At 47.9% G+C, this 25,696-nt stretch overlaps 8 protein-coding genes across 8 annotated transcripts; 6 read left to right on the top strand and 2 right to left on the bottom strand.

The window, feature by feature from the left end:
- Positions 1-287: 287 nt before the first annotated feature.
- On the top strand, positions 288-1,710 carry N7516_004463 (EVE domain-containing protein; the record flags this gene model as incomplete). Its single annotated transcript, XM_057217183.1, has 6 exons — positions 288-407; positions 494-695; positions 758-1,009; positions 1,068-1,085; positions 1,151-1,267; positions 1,325-1,710. The coding sequence occupies 6 exons, from the start codon at positions 288-290 to the stop codon at positions 1,708-1,710; spliced, it is 1,095 nt and encodes a 364-aa protein (XP_057079066.1).
- A 1,056-nt stretch (positions 1,711-2,766) lies between these two features.
- N7516_004462 (aldehyde dehydrogenase family protein) lies at positions 2,767-4,401 on the top strand (the record flags this gene model as incomplete). Its single annotated transcript, XM_057217182.1, has 3 exons — positions 2,767-2,894; positions 2,965-3,164; positions 3,221-4,401. The coding sequence occupies 3 exons, from the start codon at positions 2,767-2,769 to the stop codon at positions 4,399-4,401; spliced, it is 1,509 nt and encodes a 502-aa protein (XP_057079065.1).
- Positions 4,402-6,270: 1,869 nt separating this feature from the next.
- N7516_004461 (SMP-30/gluconolactonase/LRE family protein) lies at positions 6,271-7,570 on the top strand (the record flags this gene model as incomplete). The annotated part of the gene is made up of 4 exons (XM_057217181.1): positions 6,271-6,303; positions 6,498-6,658; positions 6,730-6,873; positions 6,985-7,570. The coding sequence occupies 4 exons, from the start codon at positions 6,271-6,273 to the stop codon at positions 7,568-7,570; spliced, it is 924 nt and encodes a 307-aa protein (XP_057079064.1).
- Positions 7,571-11,536: 3,966 nt separating this feature from the next.
- N7516_004460 (uncharacterized protein) lies at positions 11,537-14,878 on the top strand (the record flags this gene model as incomplete). Its single annotated transcript, XM_057217180.1, has 2 exons — positions 11,537-12,980; positions 14,163-14,878. 2 exons carry the CDS (start codon positions 11,537-11,539, stop codon positions 14,876-14,878), a joined length of 2,160 nt encoding a protein of 719 aa, XP_057079063.1.
- Positions 14,879-15,488: 610 nt separating this feature from the next.
- Positions 15,489-17,267, top strand: N7516_004459 (fungal specific transcription factor domain-containing protein; the record flags this gene model as incomplete). Its single annotated transcript, XM_057217179.1, has 3 exons — positions 15,489-15,579; positions 15,646-16,157; positions 16,221-17,267. The coding sequence occupies 3 exons, from the start codon at positions 15,489-15,491 to the stop codon at positions 17,265-17,267; spliced, it is 1,650 nt and encodes a 549-aa protein (XP_057079062.1).
- Positions 17,268-17,356: 89 nt separating this feature from the next.
- On the top strand, positions 17,357-19,860 carry N7516_004458 (Zn(II)2Cys6 transcription factor; the record flags this gene model as incomplete). Its single annotated transcript, XM_057217178.1, has 3 exons — positions 17,357-17,590; positions 17,662-19,738; positions 19,796-19,860. 3 exons carry the CDS (start codon positions 17,357-17,359, stop codon positions 19,858-19,860), a joined length of 2,376 nt encoding a protein of 791 aa, XP_057079061.1.
- A 1,318-nt stretch (positions 19,861-21,178) lies between these two features.
- On the bottom strand, positions 21,179-21,805 carry N7516_004457 (GPI anchored serine-threonine rich protein; the record flags this gene model as incomplete). The annotated part of the gene is made up of 1 exon (XM_057217177.1): positions 21,179-21,805. The coding sequence occupies one exon, from the start codon at positions 21,803-21,805 to the stop codon at positions 21,179-21,181; it is 627 nt and encodes a 208-aa protein (XP_057079060.1).
- A 2,173-nt stretch (positions 21,806-23,978) lies between these two features.
- N7516_004456 (aldehyde dehydrogenase) lies at positions 23,979-25,644 on the bottom strand (the record flags this gene model as incomplete). Its single annotated transcript, XM_057217176.1, has 4 exons — positions 23,979-24,123; positions 24,215-24,657; positions 24,717-25,110; positions 25,193-25,644. 4 exons carry the CDS (start codon positions 25,642-25,644, stop codon positions 23,979-23,981), a joined length of 1,434 nt encoding a protein of 477 aa, XP_057079059.1.
- Positions 25,645-25,696: the final 52 nt, after the last annotated feature.

The raw sequence follows: 25,696 nt of genomic DNA, 5'->3' as shown, positions 1-25,696 counted from the left end.
ATCTTAAGAGGATAGTGAAGTCCTAATAATAACTCTCGATTTTGTTTAGGAGGACTGTGCCGATCATGATCGACCCCCATCACGTGCGACCCCAGACCCACACCCGCGTCAAGCCAAACATTCCCAGGAAACTCTTGCTCAACTTGAGTTGAATATTCTCCAACGGTTCCGGGGAGCACAACCCATTAATTGTACAGTTTCAATTTAATCTCACTGCCTTTTCTGCCTTGTTCCCATATATTTCGCACCTTCCACTGTCACCAAACCTGCGCAAAACAACTACAGTCATGCCACCCAAGCGCAAGTCTGAACGCGCTGCGAGCGCAACTGAGTCTGTCGCAACGCCTTCTAAACGGCTTCGAAATACCGTAGATGCAACCCCAGCTTCTGCGCCATCTGATTCAGTGGTAAGTGCACTATGCAGGGGCTGATCGTCGCGTCCCGTGGCTTCTCCACTTCAATTGTTGACACAGGGCTGACATCATTGGAACAGGTTGATGCTACACCTCAGATAGATGAAAAGAGAGGCCGTGGCCGTCCACGCAAATACCCCGCGACCTCGACTCCCAAGCCTGCTTCTGAGACCCCTAAGCGTGGCCGTGGTCGCCCACGGAAGATTGTTTCCGAGCCAGCACCTGCGGTTGTAACCTCACCAGGCCCCAAGAGAGGCCGTGGGCGTCCCCGCAAGAACTCAGGTATGGAGAATGTATTGACATGTTGTGGGTGGTATATGCTGACTCTTGTACTGTGTTATCAGGGGCTGCGACACCCGTCACCCAGAAGATCAAGAAGAAGGATGGCCGTGGAAGACCCCGCAAGAACCCTCTTCCAAATGGAGAAGCCAAAACTACCGAACCGCAGGTCACACCTGCGGTCGACATCATCCCTGAAACAGGCCGCTCTTTCTGGTTGATGAAGGCCGAGCCTGAATCTCGCCTAGAGAAGGGCAAAGACGTGAAGTTCTCTATTGATGACCTGGCTGCTGCAGATGCACCCGAGCCTTGGGATGGTATGTCCAATCTATCTTGAATACTGCGGATGGTATCCGATTGCTAACGATTGAGCAGGTGTGCGCAACCATGTTGGTATGTTGTTTTGTCGAAAAATCATAGAAGCTTTGACCATGAAAATTATACTCACAGTGAACTAGCCAAAAACCTCATGCGCGATATGAAGAAGGGAGATTTTGCATTCTTCTACCACTCAAACTGCAAAGTCCCCGGGGTTGTGGGAGTGATGGAGATTGTCCAGGAGCATTCCACTGATGGTTCGTCGCCCAAAACTAATCTGCCTGATAATATTGCTAATCCACATCTCATAAAAGAGTCCGCTTTCGACTCAGAACACCCATACTACGACCCGAAGTCCACACGAGATGATCCAAAGTGGGTTGTCGTCCATGTTGAATATCGCCGCAGACTTGAGAAGCAAGTCACCCTCCAGGATCTGAAGGCTCATGGCCAGACCGGAAAGCCGCTTGAGAATCTTCAAATGATTCAGCAATCCCGGCTTAGTGTGTCTTGTGTGACTCCGGCACAATGGAAATACATACTGGAGCTGGCAGGCGAGGAACCACAAGAGGAGTTCACCAAGAAGGAGTCCGGCGAGCAAGAGGAGTCCGGGCAAGAGGAGTCCGGCGAGAAAGAGGAGTCCAGCGACAAGGAGGAGTCCAGCGACAAGGAGGAGTCCAGCGAGCAGGAGGAGGAATAGGCACGAGAAAGCAAGCTGCTACGTGCGAGCGATGCACAGAGGATTTATTCCATATAATTCTCCCAAGTATTTCTATCGATGGCGTTGCCGGTTGAACATGAATTGAAGCTTCTTTTACTTGACTAGGTGTGTCCTCTAGAGATATGTGCAAGGTATATAGACTCACGGGAAAAGTTCGATTCTCTTGGATCCACTCGCAACTGCAGCCATGTCATTGCCATATTGGCCAATCACATTGCATTATAGCTTGACCAGTCCACTACCTAGGTATAGCCGACATCCCACTGCCCTATATTCGACGCTACAAATGCCCTGATAAGTGGCACTTCCGGGATGGTGCCATGTCGCTTTACTGGACTGCCCTCACAAATATGCGCAAAGTTGTCCGCCCAGTCTACGGCGTTTCCGATACATGCGACCGTTACCTGCACCACCGGGACGAGCTGTGTCAGGATTTGTCTAGACCTTAGAGACACCCGTCGGATCCTGTGGGTTTGATGCATGCGATATGCAAGGAGCCACGGAAAACACGGCTTGAGTGTCCGGAAGCTAACGGCAGCGAAGTACATACATATTCGATGTGTTTGACGCTATGTATGTCCCTGCAGCCCTGCAGTCCTCGAGTACTTTAGGCGTTAATGCATGGCAGAGAATAAAAATTGACCTCGGAGTATTGATAAGCAGAAGTAAAGATTCCCCGGGGCAGGGGAATAGGTATACCTAGGTAATACACCAAACACGCTAAATCCGGACCCCGACACTGGTACAGCCAACCAGAGAAGAAAAAGGGAATGCAAACCAAACAAACCAATTGAGAAGAAATGGATCTTGACTCGGAAGAGCAAGTCGATCCGGAGTTGTGGAGCATCTTATCGGCTTATCAGGCGGGGAGCTCAACCTACAAACTTTCCAGCTATGAACGGTTTCCCCCTCTTATATCATTCTTCTCTCTCTCTCTCCATGTTCCATATTAACCTGCGCTGTTTGTACAAAGTTTCATCAACTCTTACTAGCTCAATTGGCCCACGTCGCCCATTTCACAGTTCTCCCTTCGTGATGTCCGACATCTCCGTGCAATTGACTGCCCCTAATGGGCGCAGCTACATCCAGCCCATCGGCCTCTTCATCAACAATGAATTCGTGGCCGCCAAGTCTGGAGAGAAGTTTGCCACCGTGAACCCTGCGTATGTACCTCTGAACTGTCTTGTAGGACCCTCCTAATTGTCTGAGAGTTGAAGCTGACTGGATCCCCAGTAATGAAACCGAGATTACGTCAGTGTATGCTGCCGGTGAGGAGGATATTGATGTCGCCGTCAAGGCCGCTCGCAAGGCTCTAAAGGACCCCACCTGGAAGCTACTGCCGGCCACTGATCGTGGTGTCCTGTTGCTCAAGTTGGCCGACTTGATTGAGCAACACAAGGAGACCCTAGCCACCATTGAAACTTGGGATAACGGTCAGTAACCTGGGAGATGGCTGAGCATCAAAGATAGAAACTGACATAACATTTAGGCAAGCCGTATCAGGTCTCTTTGAATGATGATATCGGTGAGGTCACCAACACTCTCCGCTACTTTGCTGGCTGGGCCGACAAGGTGTACGGTCAGACCATTAGCACCACCCCGGCCAAATTCGCCTACACCCTCCGTCAGCCAATTGGTGTCGTTGGCCAGATTATTCCTTGGAACTTCCCCCTGGCGATGGCAGCATGGAAGCTGGGCCCTGCGCTTGCGTGCGGTAACACTATCGTCCTCAAGCCCGCCGAGCAAACCCCGCTTAGCATTCTGTACTTGGCCGGACTTATCAAGGAGGCTGGGTTCCCCCCGGGTGTTGTTAACGTTGTGAACGGCCATGGCCGTGTTGCTGGTGGTGCGTTGGTCAGCCACACCGGCGTTGACAAGGTCGCCTTCACTGGTTCCACTCTTACCGGACGCGAGATCATGAAGATGGCCGCAGGCACCCTGAAGAACGTCACCCTTGAGACTGGCGGCAAGTCGCCACTGGTTGTCTTCGAAGATGCCGACCTCGAGCAGGCTGCCAAGTGGGCACACATTGGTATCATGTACAACCAGGGTCAGGTCTGCACTGCGACATCCCGAATCCTTGTACACGACTCTGTATATGAAAAGTTCGTTGAGCTCTTCAAGGAGGTCGTCCTTACCACCAGCAAGGTCGGTGACCCCTTCTCCGACGACACCTTCCAGGGCCCTCAGGTCACTAAGGCCCAGTACAAACGTGTGCTTGAATACATTGAGGCCGGTAAGTCCGAGGGCGCGACGCTCATTTCCGGCGGCGTGCCGCACAAGAACGTTGGTGATGGCCGTGGCTTCTTCATCGAGCCCACTATCTTCACCAATGTTAAGGACTCGATGCGCATCTACCGCGAGGAGGTATTCGGACCCTTCGTTGCTATCGCCAGCTTCACTACCGAGGACGAGGCCGTCACCCGTGCTAACGACACTACATACGGCCTTGGCGCCGCAGTCTTCACTCGGGACATTGAGCGCGCCCACCGTGTTGCCTCCGATATCGAGGCCGGTATGGTGTGGATCAACAGCAGCAATGACAGTGACTTCCGCGTGCCGTTCGGTGGTGTCAAGCAGAGCGGTATCGGTCGCGAGCTTGGCGAAGCTGGCTTGGACGCCTACTCGCAGGTCAAGGCCGTCCACGTCAACATGGGCACCAAGTTGTAAGCTATTTACGCTAATGAAAATCAATGGTCTCTTTTGTAACTAAGTTGACCTGCTATGTATAATGACCGAACCTTTCCTGTTCACATCATCTCTGTAAACATCTGCAATCACGGTGTATATATTTGCTCTCGTTACTATATTGAACTTGTCTGCTATCCCTTCCCTCTTATAGATCGCAGTCACCAAAGATCACTTCAATAGCATCACTTCCATTTCTCGCTCTCGCTCTCGCTCTTCGGATTCCCTCATCCGCAACCGCGAAAAAAGGGAAAAGGGAGAAAAAGGCAAGAACCTCAAAAACCCTCCAATGGGTGCATAGCGTAGGCAAAGTTACTTGAAATCACTTATGTAGATCAGGCCCTGCATCATGCAGTGACCTGACGGCCAATTATTGTCCTGTACGCAATACAAAACAAAAAAAAAGAAAAGGAAAAAAAGAAAATCGCAACTCTCATAGGATGTGTTCGATGTCCATCACCGTATATTCGCGTCAGACAGTTAGTCAGACAGCTAGCCACGAACACAGTTGATGCCCAACTTTTTCTCCCCGCAGCTACGATGACTGCAGGCCTTACCTGCATGCAAGCCTTACCTGGACCATATGGGGCAGGGTGCATTTGAGGATTGAACTGTAGCGATAGAGCTAATTGGTCACGGTAGTTATGAGGCGTGCACGGCAACACATCCATGCACACTCATAGTTTCAGGCACTTTACACTTTACACTTTACACTTTACATATGTATTATTTTCCATTACATACTAGCATACTATGTAGTTTTATAACCCTCTCTTCATATATGTAATTCTCGGGTTCGTATTAGGGGTGAATTTCAGCGCAATCCAATTGCCCACTCCATCTATCTTTTTGCATGATCCATCACGTCCTTAATCAAGGTGATACAAGTCGGCTGCAGGCACATTCTCGCAGACGTGCATGACAATCAATACTGCAACGCAGTGTATTTATTCTTTTTTCTTAAACTCGGTATTGGGGCCCAATTCTCCAGTCAGGCAGAAAGGGAAAAAAAAGAGTTCGAATTACTCTTCGAAGTCCGGGATTGGTAGTCAAGAGTAACTAACCTTGGAAATCCAGGATCCGGGTTCTGTTGTCTTAGCGCCCACCAGCACACACACGCAGGAATCTCTTGCATCTGCATGCAGAGTCGGTCATGTGAAAAGCCACCTCTGGTCTGGATGGTGATCTGATGGTACTTTGTGACGGGTGACATTTTTCTTTGTTATGGAGTATGTTGTACTAATGTAATTGAAATTGTTGTTCGAGTACAGAAACTCTATCGTATAGATTGGCGGCTAGCTGCACGAATTGATGAATGGAAAGTTTACGCATAGGAGGGACTCCATAGTTCATGGGGATTTCAGAGGTTGTGTGATGATTCGCATTGCAGACATGGGATTCCTGCAGGAGATTCAATAGTGGGAATATTTCAATTGCCGACAAGACCTGGAATCCATGTATGTTGTATTTCTTATGTGATTCGCTCAGAAGAAAAAGAAAAGGACGATATCTACAACATAGTTAGGTACAAGACTATATCCCTAAAAAGTACGGAGTACGGAGTACGGAGTTGCTCCATACCCCAGTCAAAGTGGAATAGTAAGCCCTCGTGGGGGTGGCTTGGCATATCCCACGTCTCATCTTTCATCTTCTCTGTAATTCTCTCTCTCATAATCCATATATTCAAATATATATCTGTGGACAAGATACAGAACACCGACTTCGACAATCTTATCCAGGTTTCTGTGATCGGCTTGGATTTGAACTTTGAATAGTAAAACCGTTTTATGCCTAACTTCCCCCCCCTTTCTCAACTCCCAAATAGCGGTGTCCACTCTATCACCGATCGGCATGTCTGAAATTCAGAGGTGGACGGTCAATGAGGTCAGTAATCTATGCTATTCGTCAATTCCTAATTCGCTTGGTTTTTTTGCTTTCTTTTTTATCTGTGGTTTTCGTGTCGGTCAGACGCCGTGACGATTATTCTCCCGAGCCTGTCACAGCACAGGAAAAAAAAAAGAAAAAAAAGAAAACAGAAAAAGAAATATACACCAATCACACAGGGCTAACTCAATCAGCCGTACCTTGACATTCCAGGAACACTACTCGAAGGCCCCTTTCACGATGTAGCCAACAATGAGTTCCGTTTCGTGGATATCTGGGACCACAAACTATATCGTCTCGATCTGACAAAGGGTCCTGACTCATTGAAGGTCGTTGAGACCGATGCCTCTGTTGGGTGGGTTCTCCAATTTCCCGGAAATCCTTTAAATTGCATTTTGCTGAAAAAAAAACCACGTGGACTTTTAGCGTGACCGCTAATATTGCAGAGTCCAATCAATTAATTGTTGGGGCCAAATTCGGTTTTGCTCGGCTGGACCAGACTACCGGGAAACTCTCCTATATCCATGATACTCAGAAGCTATGGGGAGAGGATGGAGGAAAGGCAGAGAGGTAAGCATAAGCCCCGAAAAGGAAGGAGAAAGAAAAAAAATAAAAAAAATAAAAAAAATAGCCTATGAAACACCAACTAACATCAGACCCTCAATTTGTTACAAAATGTAGGATGCGTTTCAATGATGGCGCAGTCGACAGCCACGGCCGATTCTGGGCCGGGGCAATGAACGACCCAAAGATCAAGAAGCCAGAAGCAGAAGGCATTATGTTCAGACTGGATCCGGACCAGAGTGTGCACCACATGCTGGCACCGATGACGATCCCCAACGGGATCGGATGGAACCTAACCAACGACGTGATGTACCTGACCGATTCACCGACGGGCAAGATCTTTGCCTTCGACTTCGATGCGTCCACCGGCGCCATCAGCAATCGCCGGGTGCACTTCGATATCGGCAATGCACTCGAGCCCGATGGCTTCGCTATTGATGTCGAGGGTTGCATCTGGAGCGCTGTCTACGGTGGCGGGAAGGTACTGCGCATTTCCCCGGCCGGGAAGATTATCGGTCAGATCGATCTCCCGACGCGCAACGTGACCTGTCCAGTTTTTATTGGCACCGAGTTGTTTATTACTACTGCCAAGGATGATCGGGATGATGACCGCCTCCCGCAGTCGGTTAGATATGGAGGTCGGGTTTTCAAGGTTGATGTTACAGTCCGCGGTGTACCTAAGAATGAGTTTCGGTTTCAGTAGTGTCTGATGGGATTTGTGGTATCATGTGCATCAGGCATGGATGTTACATAGTATGTGGTATGAAGTACATACAACTTACATCGCATATACATACTGCCGGGACGGCCTACCATGCTTAATTGGTTCTTGGTCTATTCTTATTCTACGTACTTTGGCCGCATCCACTACAACGTACATGTGCATACAACATACACCGTCGAGCAGCAGAAGGATCAATGGTGCATCAACTAGTACTTTGCATTTCCAAAAATTAAGACCAAAAGGCGGTAATGGTAATAGTCATGCCATTCGCACAATAAAATGAGAAAAAAAAAAGTACGGAAGTTCCAAATCGGGATATGCAGCTCCAAGCTGACTGTGGATCGATGATCAACAAACGGGCGAGCACGCCGGTCTGCGCTGTCATTGTCCGGAAACCTGGGTTCAGGGTAGCTTTTCCACTGCAGCCCACGCAAGGGACAAAAGAGAGAGAGAAAAAAAAGAAAAAGAAAAAGAAAAAAAAAAACCAGGTTTATAGATCGAATCAGCTTTCGCATTTCGACCTCACATCATGTCGACCATATGTATACAACATACTCCATACAGGCTATTGTAAATGTTAGGATTTGATCCGATTCCCCTGATTTCCGTCCGATTTCAAACTCGGCTGGCTAACGCGTGGGCACTAGCACTGCCACCTCTCTTTATTATTATTTTTTTTTCTCTTTGGGCGGATCCGCCCTGCATGGCGCAGGCACGGGAGTGATAGGTGGTTTATGGAGTAGGAATTTGTATCTTCAATATGCTTTTATGCTTTTATGGGTTTGAGTTTTGAACTGCTTTTCCGAGGACTATACGAGTGGGTGTGTGTTGATTAGATTGATTCGAAAGGGGAAGATCTCCTGTACCTGTCAAACAGGATATATCCTAGTAATCTCGATTAGACAAAGGTATTCTTTTGCTTTTGCTTTTGCTTTTTTTCAAGGAAAATGCGGTTGCAGCGGACACGAGATAATGGGCGATCCATGCGGTGAACAGGCCGAAGCAGATCATTAAAAGGGGGGGGATAGTATCCACTTGGGAATTCAGAGAGAGTACGGAGTCAAAGAGTCAACACCGACAAATTGAAGTTGAAAAAGAAAATCAGTATCCAGTTATCGATGAATCCATTCTATCGGATATCTTTTTAACTTCTCCGTTTCTGCATAATTCAAATAGTTTGATGACACGCATCCGACTAGAAAGAACTCAATGTGGTTCTGGTGGTTTGAGATTATACGCCACAAGTTGACAGAGAGAACAGCCCTACTCCATACGGAGTAAGGAGTAAGAAGAAGAGAAACATGGTGCTTCCAAATTTTTGCATATTTTTAGCCCCTCGATTTAACCAGTCAAATTCACAGGATCTATCAGACCGCAATTGTGTTTTTCATTATGTCCGATGATTCGCTGGAAAAAAGAAAAGAAGAAAAGAAGAAAAGAAGAAAAAAAAAAAAAAAAATAGACAATAAACAATAAACAATAAACAATAGACCATAGCGGGTACTCTACTGCAGCACAAAAACACTGACAGCTCCCCTTGAAACTCTGTCGGACGCGGCCTCGGGAAATGCATGACAACACATAAAAGAAGATCTATCGTAAAATTGACAAGCGCCGACTCCATACTTATCCACATACGGAGTACTACGGAGTATGGAGTAACTAGATCCGAATCCGCGGAGATCATGGAACACTTCCGGTATGCCTTTTGATCAAATCCTCGCCAAGATGAGGCGCTTCAGCTGCGCCAGAGCTCGCCTATCTCGTAAAATCGCCTTTATTTTCCCTTTTTCAATTCTTTTCAATTCCTTTTTCCAATCCACTTTAGTGCAGTGTCTCTGGACTGGACACTAAACCGATCTCCGCTGCTTATTTGAGGCGGATTCTTTATCCCGTGACCTTAGAGCCTTGAATGGAAACAGAGCTATCCACACGGATTTCTCATGTTCATCTATCTCCTAAGGAAATGACCGGATCCCTTTCCGCTTGATCCGATCGTGAAGCATCAAGCATTAAAGAGGTGATAGAGAACGGTGTCATCTGCTTACTGACCTTCGTTTATTTACTTTATTTACCTTTTTTTTTTTTTTTTTTGAATGACATCATCTTCGGCGCTGGAGGCATATCAGTCACACAAATGGGTGAAACAAAGGATTCTTTTAAGTTGATTCTTCTCCAACGGGTGTCTACTCTTGCGTTACTCTGTTCAAAGATCCTGTTCGATGACCCTGATGACGTCAAACAAATATATCAAGTTCTATGTTGTATACCATATGCTGTAACTAGTTGTAGTTATAGTTTATAGTTACAACATATGAATAGTTGAAAGTGTTAAAAGCTAAAGACCCCCCACTGACTATTTTCTTAGCTGGGAAACTGTCCCAATTACCCCTAACGGTCAACGGCAACGGCCCCTTTTGCCGGGACACGGGGAAGATTTGGTGATGCACAACATAACTATTTCAATAAACTTTGGATTCGAACTTCCTTTCTTCCTTTTTCTCCCTTTTCTCTCTTTTGATTTGTATTTTTAACTAATTACATCAAGAACATCTCCCAACTCTAGGAAATTGACAGGACCAGACGAGGCTTACAAGGCAACCATTGAGGATTGCCTCACTTACTATCCCCGAGTGGGTATAGATCCGATAGGAAATGGAGTTCGGCATTCTTTCATTTTTCAAAGGAACTTTCTGGATTCTCTCTTCTACAAAGCCCTAAACCTTCCGAGAGAAAAACAAATATAATATATAATATAATGTAATATAATATTAATATTAATATAATAAAAAAAAGAGCGGCAAAAAGGGCAAAAACGGAAGAAGAAAAAAAAAAATTACCCTTCCCTTCCTCCCCCCCAAAAAAAAAGAAACGGTAGTCTCCACCTGTCCCTGTCCATGTCCATGGTGACGGCGCACACTTGCAGCTCCCGATGATTCGTGCTGTGCATGACGATCGCTTTCCCCGGGTACTTTTTAGGTACTTTATTGACTGACTTGGGACTCTATAGGATTTGGTGATTTGGTGCCTATTTTTTCTATAATAGGGGTGATCTTACCTAGGTAGTGTTATTAGACATGTTAGATATATTGAATACCTAACTATATTTTATCTCTAGTACTTCTATTTCTATTATTATTATTTTCTTTTCTTTTTCTACCCTTTCTACCCTTTCTATTTTAACTACTCCGTATTCTAATTAATATCCCAAAACAGTAAAAATCCAAAATCCAAAATGTAAAATGTAAAAAATAATAATAATAATAAATGAATAAATCATAAAAAAAATATAAAAAAATATAAAAAAATAAAAAGAAGCCCAATACTCCGGGGGTTAGACTTAAACTAGGGTGTGTCTCCATAGGAGATGTGCCCAACTATCCGCCAGACTGGGTCGGACAAGAGAGACAACTAAGTTGTCTTGGAGCCATCCAGACCAGGTGATGGATCATTCTCTCACCGCTGCTAAATTTCAACGGTTCTTCGCTCTTCTTAAGCTTGCCCCATTTTCCATTTTCCAATTTCTGTGATTTCTGTTGACTTTCGTCACTTTGCTCTTTTCCTCTTAGCTCGAACTTTTGGGGCCTCGGATCTTTTCCGCATCTTTCCTAGCTTTTTCTAGCTTTTCCGAGCTTTTCTAGCTTTTCTAGCTTCTTTAGCTTTCTTATATTGATTATCTTCTCCTCGATCCTCAATTGAGAGAATCGAGTTTCTTGTTCTTATACATTATCTTTATTTTATCCTATTCATCGTGGCTGCCCTAGGGATTAGTGTGTTGAACGCACCATACTCGGGCTCACATTCACCAAATCTGTCACTTTACTCAGATAGGTATCCATCGCCTTCACCCTCCCTCTCTCACACTCCTCGAGAACCTACCGGCGAGGAGAGAGGGGGTTTCGGTCATGCCATAACTCCCGCTCCGTCGTGGGAGATTTGGTTTCTATGTCGCAGGATTCTCGACGTGCAGGTTCATTGTCCAGAGATGTGACTCAAGCAGATGACCGGTCGAGTGACAATGACCGTGCCTTTACAAGCAACCGAAATCCTGCCCGCCGGCCACCTCAACGACCTCGACCCCAGTCATGGCATCCATATGGACCTGTGGAGCCACCACTGGAATCCATGTCATCCCGATCCATTGGGGTTCATGCCATCTTGAATCACCCACAGGCAACGGCTGACCTGAATGCACTCAGTCGTGAGCCACTGAGCCTACCGGGTCCATCTTCCTCACCTCGTCCCCAAGGGACTTCGCCTCCAATCCGCTCAGGATATCCATCGACGTCGCAGCCATTATCTCCTAGGTCTCATTCACGGCCTGTGATGAATCCAGCATCGCCTTCGGCCCGGTTTGTTGGCGGGAGCGGCAGGGCTTCGGGTCAGTCAAGTGTCGCGCAGTCGCCGCTAGTTCCCCACGAACCGTTGATGGGCCCACGTCTTCCCGTCACGAGCTCGCCTCTGCCCATAGAGGCGGGTCCACGCCCAATAGCACCTCTCGCTGTCACTCAGCCTCCTGCGCTGACTTCGCTGCATTCTACAACCAGTCTGCACTCTCGGCGAACTAGTGCCGGCCCAGGGCCTTTCACCAACCCAAACTCCCAAGAAACAAGCCCTAGCACGCCTCATTCAACGTTCAGTCCCTTTCACCATACATCCCCAGCAGTGACCAGTGTATCACTCGCACAAAGCAACGCATCATATCCCACTGCACCTCCATATATGACAATGGACCCTCTGACCCGACCCACCCCCGCAACAAAAGGCCCCAGACGCCAACCCGAAGCCCCCACACGAGCCGGAACCCCACAGGGTAGCCCCCTCCCAGTGGGAATGATACCATGCGTACTAGACATGCGATCCGGCTCCTCCAGCCAAGCCGAAAAGCGCAAAGCGAACAGCGACGCCTCACGACGGTTCCGCAATCGCAAGCGCAACGAAATGCAACTCGAGCAGCGGCTCAGCGCACAGCAGGACGAGATCCAGCGCAACGTAGAAACCGTCCGTCGTCAGAGCGATGAGCTCCGTTCCCTCGTCCAGCAACGAGACCACTACCGTTCCGAGCGAGACTTCTACCGCGACCACCTCGGCCGCACAATGTCCCTGAGCGCCTTACCCCCAAGACCCTCTTCTCCACGCTCCGCCCAACCCACCCTCCTGCCTGCCTCAGAACCGGGCACCACGACGTCTTGGTCGGGCGCCGATGCTGCCCGATCAGTTTCAGACACACAGCCCACTTCGGCGGGCCCCGCTCCCCAGGGAAGAATGATGGACTCAGTCCAGTCCCAACCTGCTTGGCCTGCAAGTCCGCCGTATTCTTCAACGCCCATTGCACCCGCCGGACGGCCGGTTGCTGGTCCGCCTTCTGGGTCGCCGTCGGTAGCTGGGGGTTCGCTGCCTCCTCTGCAAGGATCATGGTCACGTCCTTGACATGAGTTTGCCGGCAAAATCAAAAGAAAACTTATTATTTCGTTCTCTCTTGTTATTTCCTCCCTTTTTCTTACACTCTTAATCCCCCCTCCCTTATCTCTCTTGTGTGCTACCGCTACCAGGAGAGACAAGAGACAAACAAGCGGTCACTGGCATGACCGCTCGCAGGTGGTCTATACTCCTTTAGTGAGATGGTCTACTCAAAAAGTGCCTCTTCCTTTAGGCTGGGTGTGTATAACTATCTGCATTTCCCGTCAAAAGACTCGTCGGGTCCCGCAAAAGTAAAATCTATACTTTTCTTCTCGCTGTCATTATATTACCCCCCTGTCTTACTTCGTCACATGCTGTCTTTCTTCTTGATTTTCCTCGCTCTTTTTGTGTATGGATTGCACAGCGGTGATACCTCCATTGGCGATGTATTGAATCATCATTTTTTGTTTTAAATTGGAAGATATATTTTCAAAATCTGGACATTCAAAGACATTCAAAGCCGTATGAACGGTTTCTACACCTCTTTTTCGTAATGGCTGCCTAAACACCTAAATATACAGCTGTCTAGACGGTCATTTAAGACAATACTCGGATCCAAGGTCTCAGAAAGCTTAGCCTGCAATGTAACCTCGAGACATACAATGCTTTGAAGTGATTGGTCAATCTGTGATGGGACCGAGACCGTGATGCAGGCCAGTGTGGCTCATATGACATCATAAACATACAGTGTGTTGTTCTAACATTCCTGGTGAGTTTCGACAGTATGGTCCATTATCTAGATAGACATGATGCACAGATGATATGTCTGCAGGTCTTACTCTCGTTCAGTTCAACAATGGGGATTTCTCTATACTTGGCGTAAGATTCGCACTTCGCGATCTCCGTCTTAACACCGACAACACCGACGGTGATAGAGGGCTTATATCCGACATGTAGTCAGACCTCATTGAATAAGTATAGTATTTGAAGTGCGTGATACCCATAGCGAAGTAGTCAATTCCGATCTCCGCCACCTCTTTACCAAACCCTTTCACACAAACCAACTAAGCAACGCAACAACGCCAGCATGTCTCAACAAACCATCATTCTAATCACAGGCAGGCGACTAACCAAACCGCCAACCCAAGCCCCAGAAACTAACTCTATCCAGGCGCGAATTCAGGAGTCGGCTACGCAACCGCCCAAATCCTCGCCGCACACCCAAACCACCATGTAATCTTAGCCTGCCGTGACTTACGGAAGGGCCAACAAGCCCTCTCGGAACTCCAAAGCAAAGACCCCAAAGGAACCCTATCCCTCCTCCAGCTAGACGTGTCAGACGACACCTCCATAGCGCAAGCAGTGAACACCGTATCCGAACAATTCAATCGCCTCGACATCCTACTCAACAACGCCGGCTCGGCCGCACCCAACAGCAGCGGCCGCGCCCGACTGAACGAGATCTTCTCGACGAACGTGATTGGCGCAACACTCGTCTCCGAGGCGTTCATCCCCCTCCTCCTCAAATCAGAAAAGCCCTATCTGATCCACGTCTCCAGTGGTCTGGGCTCGATGAAACTGGCAACCGATCCCAGCAGCGAAATCTACGCTGCGCCTTGGGATGAGTATCGCGCGAGCAAGGCGGCGTTGAATATGATTACCGTTCAGATGCATAAGAGACTGCAGAGTCGTGGGATGCGGGTTTTTGCGTTCTGTCCCGGTCTTGTGAGGTCGAATTTGAGGGGTGAGGATGAGACTGCTGTTAGTGCGCATGGGAGAGCTGGGGATCCATTGGAGGCTGGGAGAGGGATTTTGGGGATTATACTTGGCGAGAGGGATGGGGATGCTGGTGGGTTTGTTAATAAGGATGGTCCGTTACCTTGGTAGATGGAGTTTCTGAATACAGCGTAGGTTTGGAACAATTCATGGTTAAAGAGAAGAGAGAGGTCGTTTCCAGTGTAGAGGTGTATGAACATGTGATTGGTTCCTCAAGTTCCGGTGGAAGTTCCATTCCAGGACTCCGGTGGAAGATGATCGTCCACTCACCGCAATTGACAAGCAGATCAGAGTCTTGATTTGGAATTTGAAACAAAGAACGACCAATTGGAACAAAGAGAATTCCTCGGATCTTCGAATATGCGGGGCCCCGAGTTTCCCCACGGATGTCACCGGTTTCTCGTATCTCCTTCATATTAAGGGCAATCCTCCACAGGACAACATACAACATAGTCGAGCTAAGAAAATATTTTGAAAAGAAACATTGAAACAAATAATTCAACGATTATCAAAAGAGTGTATCGAGTGCGGGCGCTCAAAGCTCTAGTACAAAACCGACCTCGGTTCACGTGTCAGTCACAATCAATCGAGTACTTCTCCGTGTCACCAAGAATCAAGGTAAATATTTCCCAGTAGTTCCGAGAGAGGAACTACATATAGAGGTTACACTAGCGCTAATTCCCTTAGCAGCAGATAGAACAAACGACCGGACTCCGTGCCGATGGACCTATCGTCTTCGCTTAGCGGTCTTCTGGCGGCCTTCTCCAATGCCGAGGATGTAGATCGGCTAGAAAGAGGCGGGGATGATCTAAGTAAGACATAAGACACATGTGCCAAGCATATACCCCAAGTTTCCGCATAGTCACTGACATTGCTAGGTCCCTTTACGCAGTTCGTCGCATCGGGGAGTAAGTCGATATCCGATCAACCACACATGACCTTGACGCAAAATGTGCCCCAGACATATCCCTTAGACAGTTATCTTACGACGATAAATGAGCTGCTCTCGCCGCAAACCCCAGATCTTATTCCAGGGGAGTACAATCAGCCATTCGAACTGCAGCGAACTTTCGAAGCTCAGCTTCCGAATCTCTCGGAAGAAAGTAAAGAGTATCTACAGCTGAAAGGAGCTCTCAGGATAGTTCCCATTGACCTTCGGAATGAGTTGCTTGCAGCTTATATCAAATATGTTCATCCTCTCCTACCTGTCATTGATCTGCAATGGTTTTTATTGAATGTAATGGTCGAGGATGAATCTCAATTTCGGAGCCCGCTTCTTCATCAAGCTGTCATGTTGGCGGGAAGTGCATTTATTGAGCAGGAAACTGCCGTCAAAGCTGGGTTTTCGTCACGGAAAGCACTACGAAGAACATTGTTTGGACGAGCTAAGGTGAGATATCTAGAGAAGATGGGATCCATGGCAACTCAAGACTAATTTTGATTCTATCATCAGCTTCTTTATGAATTTGAGACCGAACCAGACGCATATACCCAGATCCAAGCATTACTGCTCATGATGCAGTGGCATGGAAGTGGAGGTGGTCACAAAGACCCAACATACTGGTTCGATCTCGCCTATTCGACAGCAGAGCGCATTGGTCTCCTGGCGAGCTTAGAAACAGGTAGTTTTTCTCACAAGCACAGACTTTGGTGGTGTCTCTATGTGCGCGACCGCGTCCTCTCCCTCGGCTTCCGTCGACCACTCCGGATTCCAAATAGCGATGTCACAATGTCGCTATTGGCATCCACTAGATACTATTCCTCCGAGCCATATCATGACCTCGTGCTCATTATGCTGGGCGAAACATCTGCCATGCTCAACTGGGAAAATCAAGAGCGAATGATGCTTCTGTTCATTCAGGAGATTAAACTTGCTCATTGTTTGGGCGTCATTATCAATCTTCTTTATCAAGATGCTTGGTCAACTTCGAAATCGGGGGACTGTGTATACTCCATGGTGCCCAGGTCAAATGTATCACAAGCTGCCATAACTGGATGTGAGCAGTTGCTGAAGACCTGGATTCAAAATCTTCCTGCCCCTGCACATTATTTCTCTCCATCACTCTTGCACCATTGTCATACAGAGTCTCCGGAGATTGTCCTACTGGTTCACCAGGCTTTCCTGTATCTCCTCCATCTCACTACGATGTCCATACTCTATCAAGCTGCGTCGAGCGGAGGGGATGGTCTCCAAACCACCCTTGTCTCAGAAATGAGAGGCTTGACTTTGCAAGTCAATGAGATTCTCAATGAACTGCATGACTGCAAGATGCTTCATTTTCTCCCTGGAAGCACTGTTACTATATTGATTATTATTCTGGAGGCAAGCCTTCCTGATCTGAAGGTTTCGGATAATATTGTGAGGATGCAGGCCATGTCGAACTTGTATGCTTGCGAGGAAGCAGCTGGGCGCTTACTACAAACATATCCCGCGGCTGAGATTGTTCTTTCACAGGCGCAGAATGCCCGTGGACATCTCTTGGGGTTGATTACAACTTGATATAATTAAAAGCATTTGGTTATTTTAGCGTACACACAGAATGAAATTAATCAAGATAATACTATACTATACTATTCTATTCTATTCTTATGCTTCGGTGTAGGCTAAGCTCGGTTCCCCGCGGCTATCCTAAAGTGCGGGGACCCGCAGTTGTATCCCCAGCGGTGATCTTCAGCGACACCGGACCTGCAGATTTCGATTTCTGTACGGGGTTGGATAAAGCGCTACCTTACTATATACCCATGGACGAAGAGACTGGTCTGTTGCAAAAGACACTCCGTACACCGCGAGCATGCGACAGATGTCGCCGCCAGAAGCTCAAGGTAGATAGATCCATCCCTTCACGACACCACACCCCTGATGTGAAAACATGGCTCTGACAGGTCTCGTATAGTGCGACAGCTCACGTCCTTGTGTGCTCTGTGCTCGCGCTGGGCATAAATGCGAGACATCTCCGCGCACAGCGAAACGGACTCGTAGACAAAATCCAGGGGGCAGAAATTCGCGAGTGAATTCTGGAGTACACAAAGCAATCGCACCAGCGACACACAAACATTCTAATTCTATCCATGGCACTGGAGGCACTGAGACATATTATGCTCCAGAGAGCTCAACATCTTATCCGGAACGCTCCCCAAAAGAGCCCCAGTCCGGTGCTAACGCCTCTGCGATTGATTTTGCCAGACGAGTTTTCAATGAAGAAGAAGCTGGCCGGACTCTGACCGGTGCCTCAATCCCTGGTGATACGGGAGCTCCCGCGATAGACAACTCATTATGGCATCTAACAGAAGTAGAGCTTCCCCCCGAGGCCGTGATGTTAGCCCTGATCGACGTCTATTTCGATCGAATGCAATGGTTCATCTCGGTATTCCACGAGCCCTCGTTCCGACAGACCGCACGCAGGATAATCTCCCAAACCTCGTGGAGACGCCAAGATTTCAGTCCTACCATGGCTGTGCTGGCCGTGGCTATGATTGGCTTGCAATCCGTATTACCGGATCAGAGATGGCCTGGACACGAATTGTTGCGCGAGCACTCTGTCGATGGGGAGAAGTTGATGCACGGCTTGATAAATGAGATACGACGGAACCTGGTCGATATATCAATCGACTGTCGAATTGAAGCTGTCCAGGTTTGCCTCTTGGTATCCTGCTATTATGTTTATCATAGTTCGCCGAGTATTGCTTGGACTGTCTCTGGTATGGGTGTGAGGTCTGCTTATGCCCTTCGTCTTTATACGAAATCGGCCCAATGCGAAAATCCAGTCGTGGATGAGATTCGCTCTCGCTGTTGGAATCATGCTATTGTCAGTGACACTTTTGCGTCTATCGTCTATGGGCGACCTTCTTCTATCGACACTGGACTTGTCGCTTTGCATTCGCTCAGAGATATGGATGACCTAGCCATTGATCCACTTCTGCTGAAAAATGAATGGATATCTGGTGATGGAATGCCAACAACGACAGCTGGGTTTTTTACCATGAAATATGAGATCTACAACATCATTCGACACATTCTTTCGCGGTTTCGACGTCTGCAATTAAGAAAAGAGACAATCAAAGAGGACCTTCTGGCAATTGCAGAAACTGCACAAGACTCAGAAGAACAATTAGTCTCCTGGCGGAAAGGGGTTCCTCGGCTGTTCGATTTCGAGTTTTGGAGCTCCGACAATCGTCTTGAACAGTTTCAACAGGACATCGAAGGGCTACCGCAACGCACTAAATACCAGGCAGAAACAATCATCTTGCAGGCGGCAACTCTCCAACTGACATACGATGGAGCTCTGATACAAGCGCATCGACCTTTACTCGAGCAGAAAATCACCAGTTCTTGCTCGCGCTCGGTGGTAGATGCAATCCACGAGTCATTGAGAGTAGCCACAGCAGCTGCATTGCGAATATCTCGCATCCCGGTCCTCCGTTTCAAGCATCATTTCGCTGAATCCTTCACTTCTCTACAACAATTTACTGCAGGAGTCATCCTTTGCATCGTGCCGACTAGTCAACCTTTTACTACAGCTGCGCACGAGGCCAAGGCTGGGATTATGCGTATCATCCATGCTAGCACGGCTTTTGGGCCACACAATCGTATTGCTAAGCAGACCGCACAGCTTTTGACGGAGTTGCTGAAAGTAACTATCGAGCGAGAAATGTCCGGTGCCTTGAGAGGGGGACTGGAAACAAGTCTTCCTAGGGAGATATCTGACAGCGGTGCCATCCCAGGTGTACGACAGATTTGTATAGACCATACCGGCAGCCATCCGCCATCCGAGCGAGAAGTCTGCTGCGATCATCCTACGGCGTCAACAATCCACGCACCACATTCGAGGCATCCTCCAGATATGACTCAGGAAATACACGACGATAGTAAGGTACACGGTCGACCAGTACAAGTACCCATTGAACCATCCGAATGCCCATCTGCGAATATCTTCGAACAACTTGATGATACGTTCGGTGCCTTTGGTGAGCGTGAGTGAAGCCGAAGTTCGAAACAGAAATCAGATATTCTAACTAATGTGTTGATAGTCATGTTCAATCTGATACCCGACGACCAAAGTAGCGCTTGGAATTGGGGCCGTACGGTCTCATAGCCGAAAATCAGAACTGTATGAACAGACGAACTCGATCTAATAGCTGGTCTACGGGATTGAGGGCTGTAAGCGCTAGGAGGGCTATTATGGGTGTGAGCAAATGATTCAACAAGGTCATGAGTAGAAGGAGGAAGATGGTGAAAACAGCGCAGGAGAAAAGGTGGCCTTGGTTCATAGTGGGTTGCTGTAGCTTTAGGGAGACTGGCTGTTACAAATGCTGAGGAAGGAAGTACAGTCCTAGTTTTATACTAAATACAATCTAGGATATGATGTATCACCGGATGAAAGAAAGCTACCTACGTGAAATGGTCTCTGGATGGTAGCAACTGCGATGCTTAAGGATAATAAGTTGACTGATGGAGTGTTCTCCTAAAGGTCGGGTGGACATTATGCTTGCACTGTTAAGAGAGCCCCCAATAGTGTATAATAAATATCATGCAATGTACTAAAAGTTAACTAGTTAGTTAGTCATAGTTAGTTATCGGTTTTCCTTCTATAGGTACATGTATATACTTTTCTTTTTTTTTTTTTTTTGCTGTTCTCTTAGGTGTCTGTAAGTAAATGGGCCTGGGATCTTCTAGTCTGCGTTATGCACAAACAGATTTGGACCGTATTGCATCTTCAAGTGCAATCACTACCCTGCACTATGCTGTTTGCTGCTTGTTTGGTGTATGAAGATGTAGGCGTTTGCTCAGGTAGTGTTTGTCAGACCTCAATTTGTCCTTATTTTGCCTAATTCTGTGTATCAATAAAAGCTACGTAGATAAACTACGTGGTAATAGGGGTTCTCCACATTTGCCACATCTAACATACTATCTTCTTTCCATATGTAGATTGGGCTAGATATCTACGAATCTCTAGTGAAGACTCAACCCATGTCCTATGATCTACCCTGTGGCAAGTAGACTACAAGAAGGAAGGTACATAAGGACATGAACTTCACATTACGCAAATCATAGCTGAAGAGAGATGCGAAAAAAAAAAAATAGCAAGACGAGAAGAATACATGGTATGAGATGGGAACTCAGCCCAAAGACAGAATCCAGAAAGCCCATATCAAGATATCAATAAATTAAGCCTCATGAAAATAACAAAAACATTATTTCTGCGCTTGTAGAAGAAAGAAAAATGATGCCACCGGCACGCGATCCCATTTTAAGAGGATGCGCTTAGAGGGCGAAAGCAGCGAGGACACCGGCCATGACGGCACCGAAGCTAGCAGCGTTACGGCCAGCGCTGTTGAAAACAGGGGAGGAGGCCGAAGGAGAAGCAGAGGCGGTGCCGCTGGGGACGGCGCTGGTGGTGAGACGGATGGAGCTCAGGGGGGTGCTGGAGGGGGTCCGACGGGAGAGAGACCGGTGGTGGTGGCCTTAGGGGCGGGGGTGGTGGCAGCAGCGGTAGACTCAGTCTCGGGGCAGATGGTGGTGGTGACCTCGACGCTCTCGACGACGGTGGAGGAGGAGGTGGGAGCGGAGGCAGCGGCGCTGGTCTCAGTCTCGGGACAGATGGTGGTGGTAACCTCGACGCTCTCGGTGGCGATGGAGCTGGAGCTGGAGCTGGAGCCAGCAGCGGCGGAGAGACCGAACTGGGTGGAGTACTGGTACTGGCCGGTACCCTCGACAACGAGGAGGAGACCGTAGTGGCTGACGTCGGCCTCGAGGTCGGAACCGGGGGTCCACTTGAACTCGCCGCTGTTGGGGATGGACTCAGCGAGAGTCTTGAGGGGAACGACGTTGTTGGAGGGACCGCGCAGGAGGACCAGGGAGATGGGACCGGTGGTGGTGGGGGACCACTTGATGGTGTAGGTCTTGCCCTCGGGAACGATCTCGTTCAGGCTGGGAGAGGAGATGGCATTGCCGGTGGGGTTCTTGGTGTAGTCCGGAGCAGTGTAGGCAACAGACAGACCCACGAGGGCGGAGAAAACGGTGGCGACGGAGAAACGCATGGTGATTTAAGTGTCGAGATTGACAAAGAATGACTGTAGTGGGAAATAAAAGAATGACTATCGTTGAAAAACGAAAAAAAAAGGGAATGTGAAGATGTTAAAAAGAGGGAAGAAAGAAAAGAAGAAAGAGGGGGAGGTGAACTACATTTCTAGGTTGGAGGCACATCCAAGTGGGTCGCCACTAAACCCCAAGACAATATCTCTCCTCCACCTTCATTTCCTCGCTTACATTTTACTTTTTTACCTCCATAGCTTTGACCTTCAAGGTTATTTCTTGTGTAAATACTCTGTATGAGTTTAACCGTTGACCGATCACAATCATCCTATACGATATAATACTGTATATAGAGTACATAGGAGTCACCCTTTCGTATATGACAGTCTCGTGCTCCAATTTTCATCTTGTCCTCGTGGGGCATGCAGACCGGCTGTGGCTCAGATGTTATTGTAATATACCAGAGTATATTACAGACAGGCACCGGATTTTAATTGGTGGACAGTCCGGAAGTTAATTTTATTCCTAATAACGGTTGACCCTTAATGTAGAACATGTCCCGAGATGTAAGATTAAAAAAATACCACTTAACTGGAGCCAAGGAGAGAAGAACTTAAATCCGAAGGAATGTAGGCACAGCCCTGGAGAGATTAGGCTAATAATATACTACTAGTTATGTGTACAGAGTACGGAGTATGTAACTGACATATTATTTGTTTATCTGTCAAGCCTTTCAAGGAAAGTTTCAAGGTTCCCCTCAATACCATCGACCCATGGAACCCTTGGAGACCAAGAAACCTTAGGTTGGGACCCGATCCGAGGATTATCCATGGTCGCCACAGAGCCTCCTGGAACATCTCAGCTATTATTGCACATATGTTTTACTATGTTTTACTATGTGAAATTAAATAGATATTATTCTATATCTCATTTTCCTTTTATTCCTAATTTACGCCATCCATGTTTAAGAAAAAGAGGATCAAAGTGGTGGGAAATTACTTGATTACGACATGGCGCCTTCAAGCCCAAACCCTATGACGGGCGTTGTACATGTATTGTATTGAAAGCCCTCATTGCAGCACAGGACACGGTGCCTTGCAGGTGCAGGTACCATGTGTCTTTTCCACACGGGAATAAACAGTATTCCAAACCTAACCTGCAGGGAGGGTTAGATTCTGATATTCACTGATATTCACTGATATTCACGATTATCACAACAGTCGCATCATAACTCCACACCGACGGGCCCGTGCCGTATCAAAATTAATTGCCGATCCCACCGGTTCATCGAGGGGTGTGGTGTCCATGGGAAAGATCAACAACCTATACAGTGATATTCAGGGGGTCGGAGTTTAACGTTGGTACAGTTATAGTATGTTGTAAATAGCATACAGAGTTGTTTACACATTGTAATCGCTCATTTCCCAGGATTTAAGACAGGTAAGATGAAAAATAAAAATAAAAATAAAAATAAAGAATGGGGGTTGTCTCACCCGGTGATTGGCGGTGATTTGCTACGTTCCTTGTGCCTGAATTTAGGGTGGGACTTGAGCGCCTTCGCCCCAACTATCGACGTTCAGATGTTTCTTTATCTATCACCTGGGCAGGTCTCAAGGTGGGAATTCTATTATACGAGGGCTATTCTCAAGTCCTTCGGTTATTACAAAATAGGTATTTTTAGACTTTATATCTGAGGCACAAAAAAGAGGCAAATCACATGACCTTCAGCCTCATGGCGAAAGTGAGACAGAACTAAATCGGAGGATCGGACCTAAAAAAAAAAAGGGAGAGAAAATACCGAAGTATCCGCTATAACTGTACTCCGTATGCTACGCTGCACGGCAGATGCAACACAAATCACACACCGCGAGTCAGATTCAACTCGTTTACATGATAATAAGCCGGGTATCCGGACCGCCTCTTCCTGGAGGCTCCTCTAGGCGACGCCATAGGGCTCCATAATTGGCTGCATTGGTTGTGAAGTTCGGATCGAAGTCAACTAAACCCCAACTTGGCTCCAAACAAGCCCAGAACAAAGCCCAGTCAACAAAACTAGGAAAACAGTCGCCCGTAGCGGCCCAATCTTTCTGGGGGCCAAACGGAACCAAAACGGAACCAAAATCAAACAAATCTGCTATGTATCGTCGTAAAGTATGTATCTGTCTGTGCGTCTAGCCTCTATTCCTGCCAGGTAACAGTCTTAGTTTGGAGGAATTCGTCGTATCCAGAAATTCCTCCGAAGCGACCAAAGCCGCTGCTCTTCCATCCTCCGTGAGGGAGAACAGACTCATCGTGTACAGTCATAGAATTGATGTGTACGGCCCTAGAAAGAAAGAAGGAAAAAAAGACAAAAGTTAGCCTCAATCCAATCTCCACCATATCAGGTGATCGTATTTGCAAGTCAAAAAACCCACCCAGAATCAATTTGCTTAGCCACCCGCAACCCCCGGAACAGATTGTTGGTGTACAGAGCCGCAGTGAGACCATATTCGGTATCATTGGCTAGGGCGATCGCTTCATCTTCGGTGTCCACCACCATGAGAGACACGGTCGGACCAAACGACTCAGTCGCATACATGTCCATTTCCTTGGTGACACCGTCGACGACGATCGGCCGCATGCCTGTGTTAACGGACTCGCTTGCATCGGCGTCGCCGAATAGCAGCTTAGCACCGTGGGACACAGCATCCGCCACTAGCTTCTTGTTCTTAGAAACGGCGACGGCGTTGACTAGGACTAGCGCGGGCGCATCCTTGCCGAACAACTTCTCACTTGTCTCGGCAAGCTTCTGTCGGAACTCGTCTGCAATCGAGCGCTGCACGACAATCCGCTCGGTCGACATGCAGATTTGACCGGACTGTGTCTCGCTTGTTAGTATGTGATTATCCTTGTCTCGGTCGGATCATTACTACTTACGTGCATGAAGGATCCAATGGCACAGTTCATGGCAGCCTTGTCCAAGTTCGCATCGTCCAAAACAATCGCGGACGCCTTGCCGCCTAGCTCGAGCAGCACAGGCTTGATGTATTTACCTGCGGTTGAGGCAATAATCGAGCCGACCATCGTGCTACCGGTGAAGTTGACCTTGCGCACAGCCTGGTGGGCGATCAGGGCGTTGGTGACAGCCGGGGCGTCGGAGGGTTGGTGGAAGATGACATTTAGACATCCGGCGGGAAGACCAGCCTGACGGAAAATGTCGCCGAGAGCCCAGAAACACTTGGGTGAGAGCTCAGAGCCTTTGAGAACGACGGTGTTTCCAGCCGCAAGAGGGAGCGCAATGGCGCGCGTACCCAGGATGAAAGGAGCATTCCTGCAATTTAATTAAAAAAAAGAGTTCCAAGCCAGCTGATAGATTGCAGTTATATGCCACAGATCGGATTTATGAAGCTTACCATGGCGCGATTGATAGAATTACTCCATACGGCTCCTTGTATATGATGGCATCGCCCTCGCCGCTGACCTTCGGCACGGTACCTTCGATCGTGGATATCCGACCTGCGAAATCTTTGATGAAGAGCACACCATTATTGAAAGTGGCCTCTGAGAAAGGTCGACCGGCACCGGTCTCCTCGCGCTGGTACTGGATCAATTCCTCTTTGCGCGACTCCATGATGTCGGCGGCCTTCAACAGAATGTTGCGGCGCGTGTGCACATTGGTCTTGCTCCATGCGGGGAAGGCAGCTTGGGCACTGTCGACGGCGCGATTGGCACCGTCGACTGACACACCGGCACAATAGCCACTCAGCTCGCCAGTGGCGGGGGCGTGGACTTCGAATTTAATATCGGTCTCGATGGACTCATTATTGATTATAAGCGGGGTCACCGGCTTGTTCGGTTGGGCCATTGTGAGTGTTTTGAGGGAGTCGAAGAAGGATAAGACGGGGAGGATATCCCTT

This window comes from Penicillium verrucosum (genome assembly GCF_028828655.1).
Source record: "Penicillium verrucosum strain IBT 35672 chromosome Unknown utg000001l_segment0_segment0, whole genome shotgun sequence".
Lineage (NCBI taxonomy): Eukaryota > Fungi > Ascomycota > Eurotiomycetes > Eurotiales > Aspergillaceae > Penicillium > Penicillium verrucosum.
This window is presented reverse-complemented; position numbering and strand designations above follow the sequence as displayed.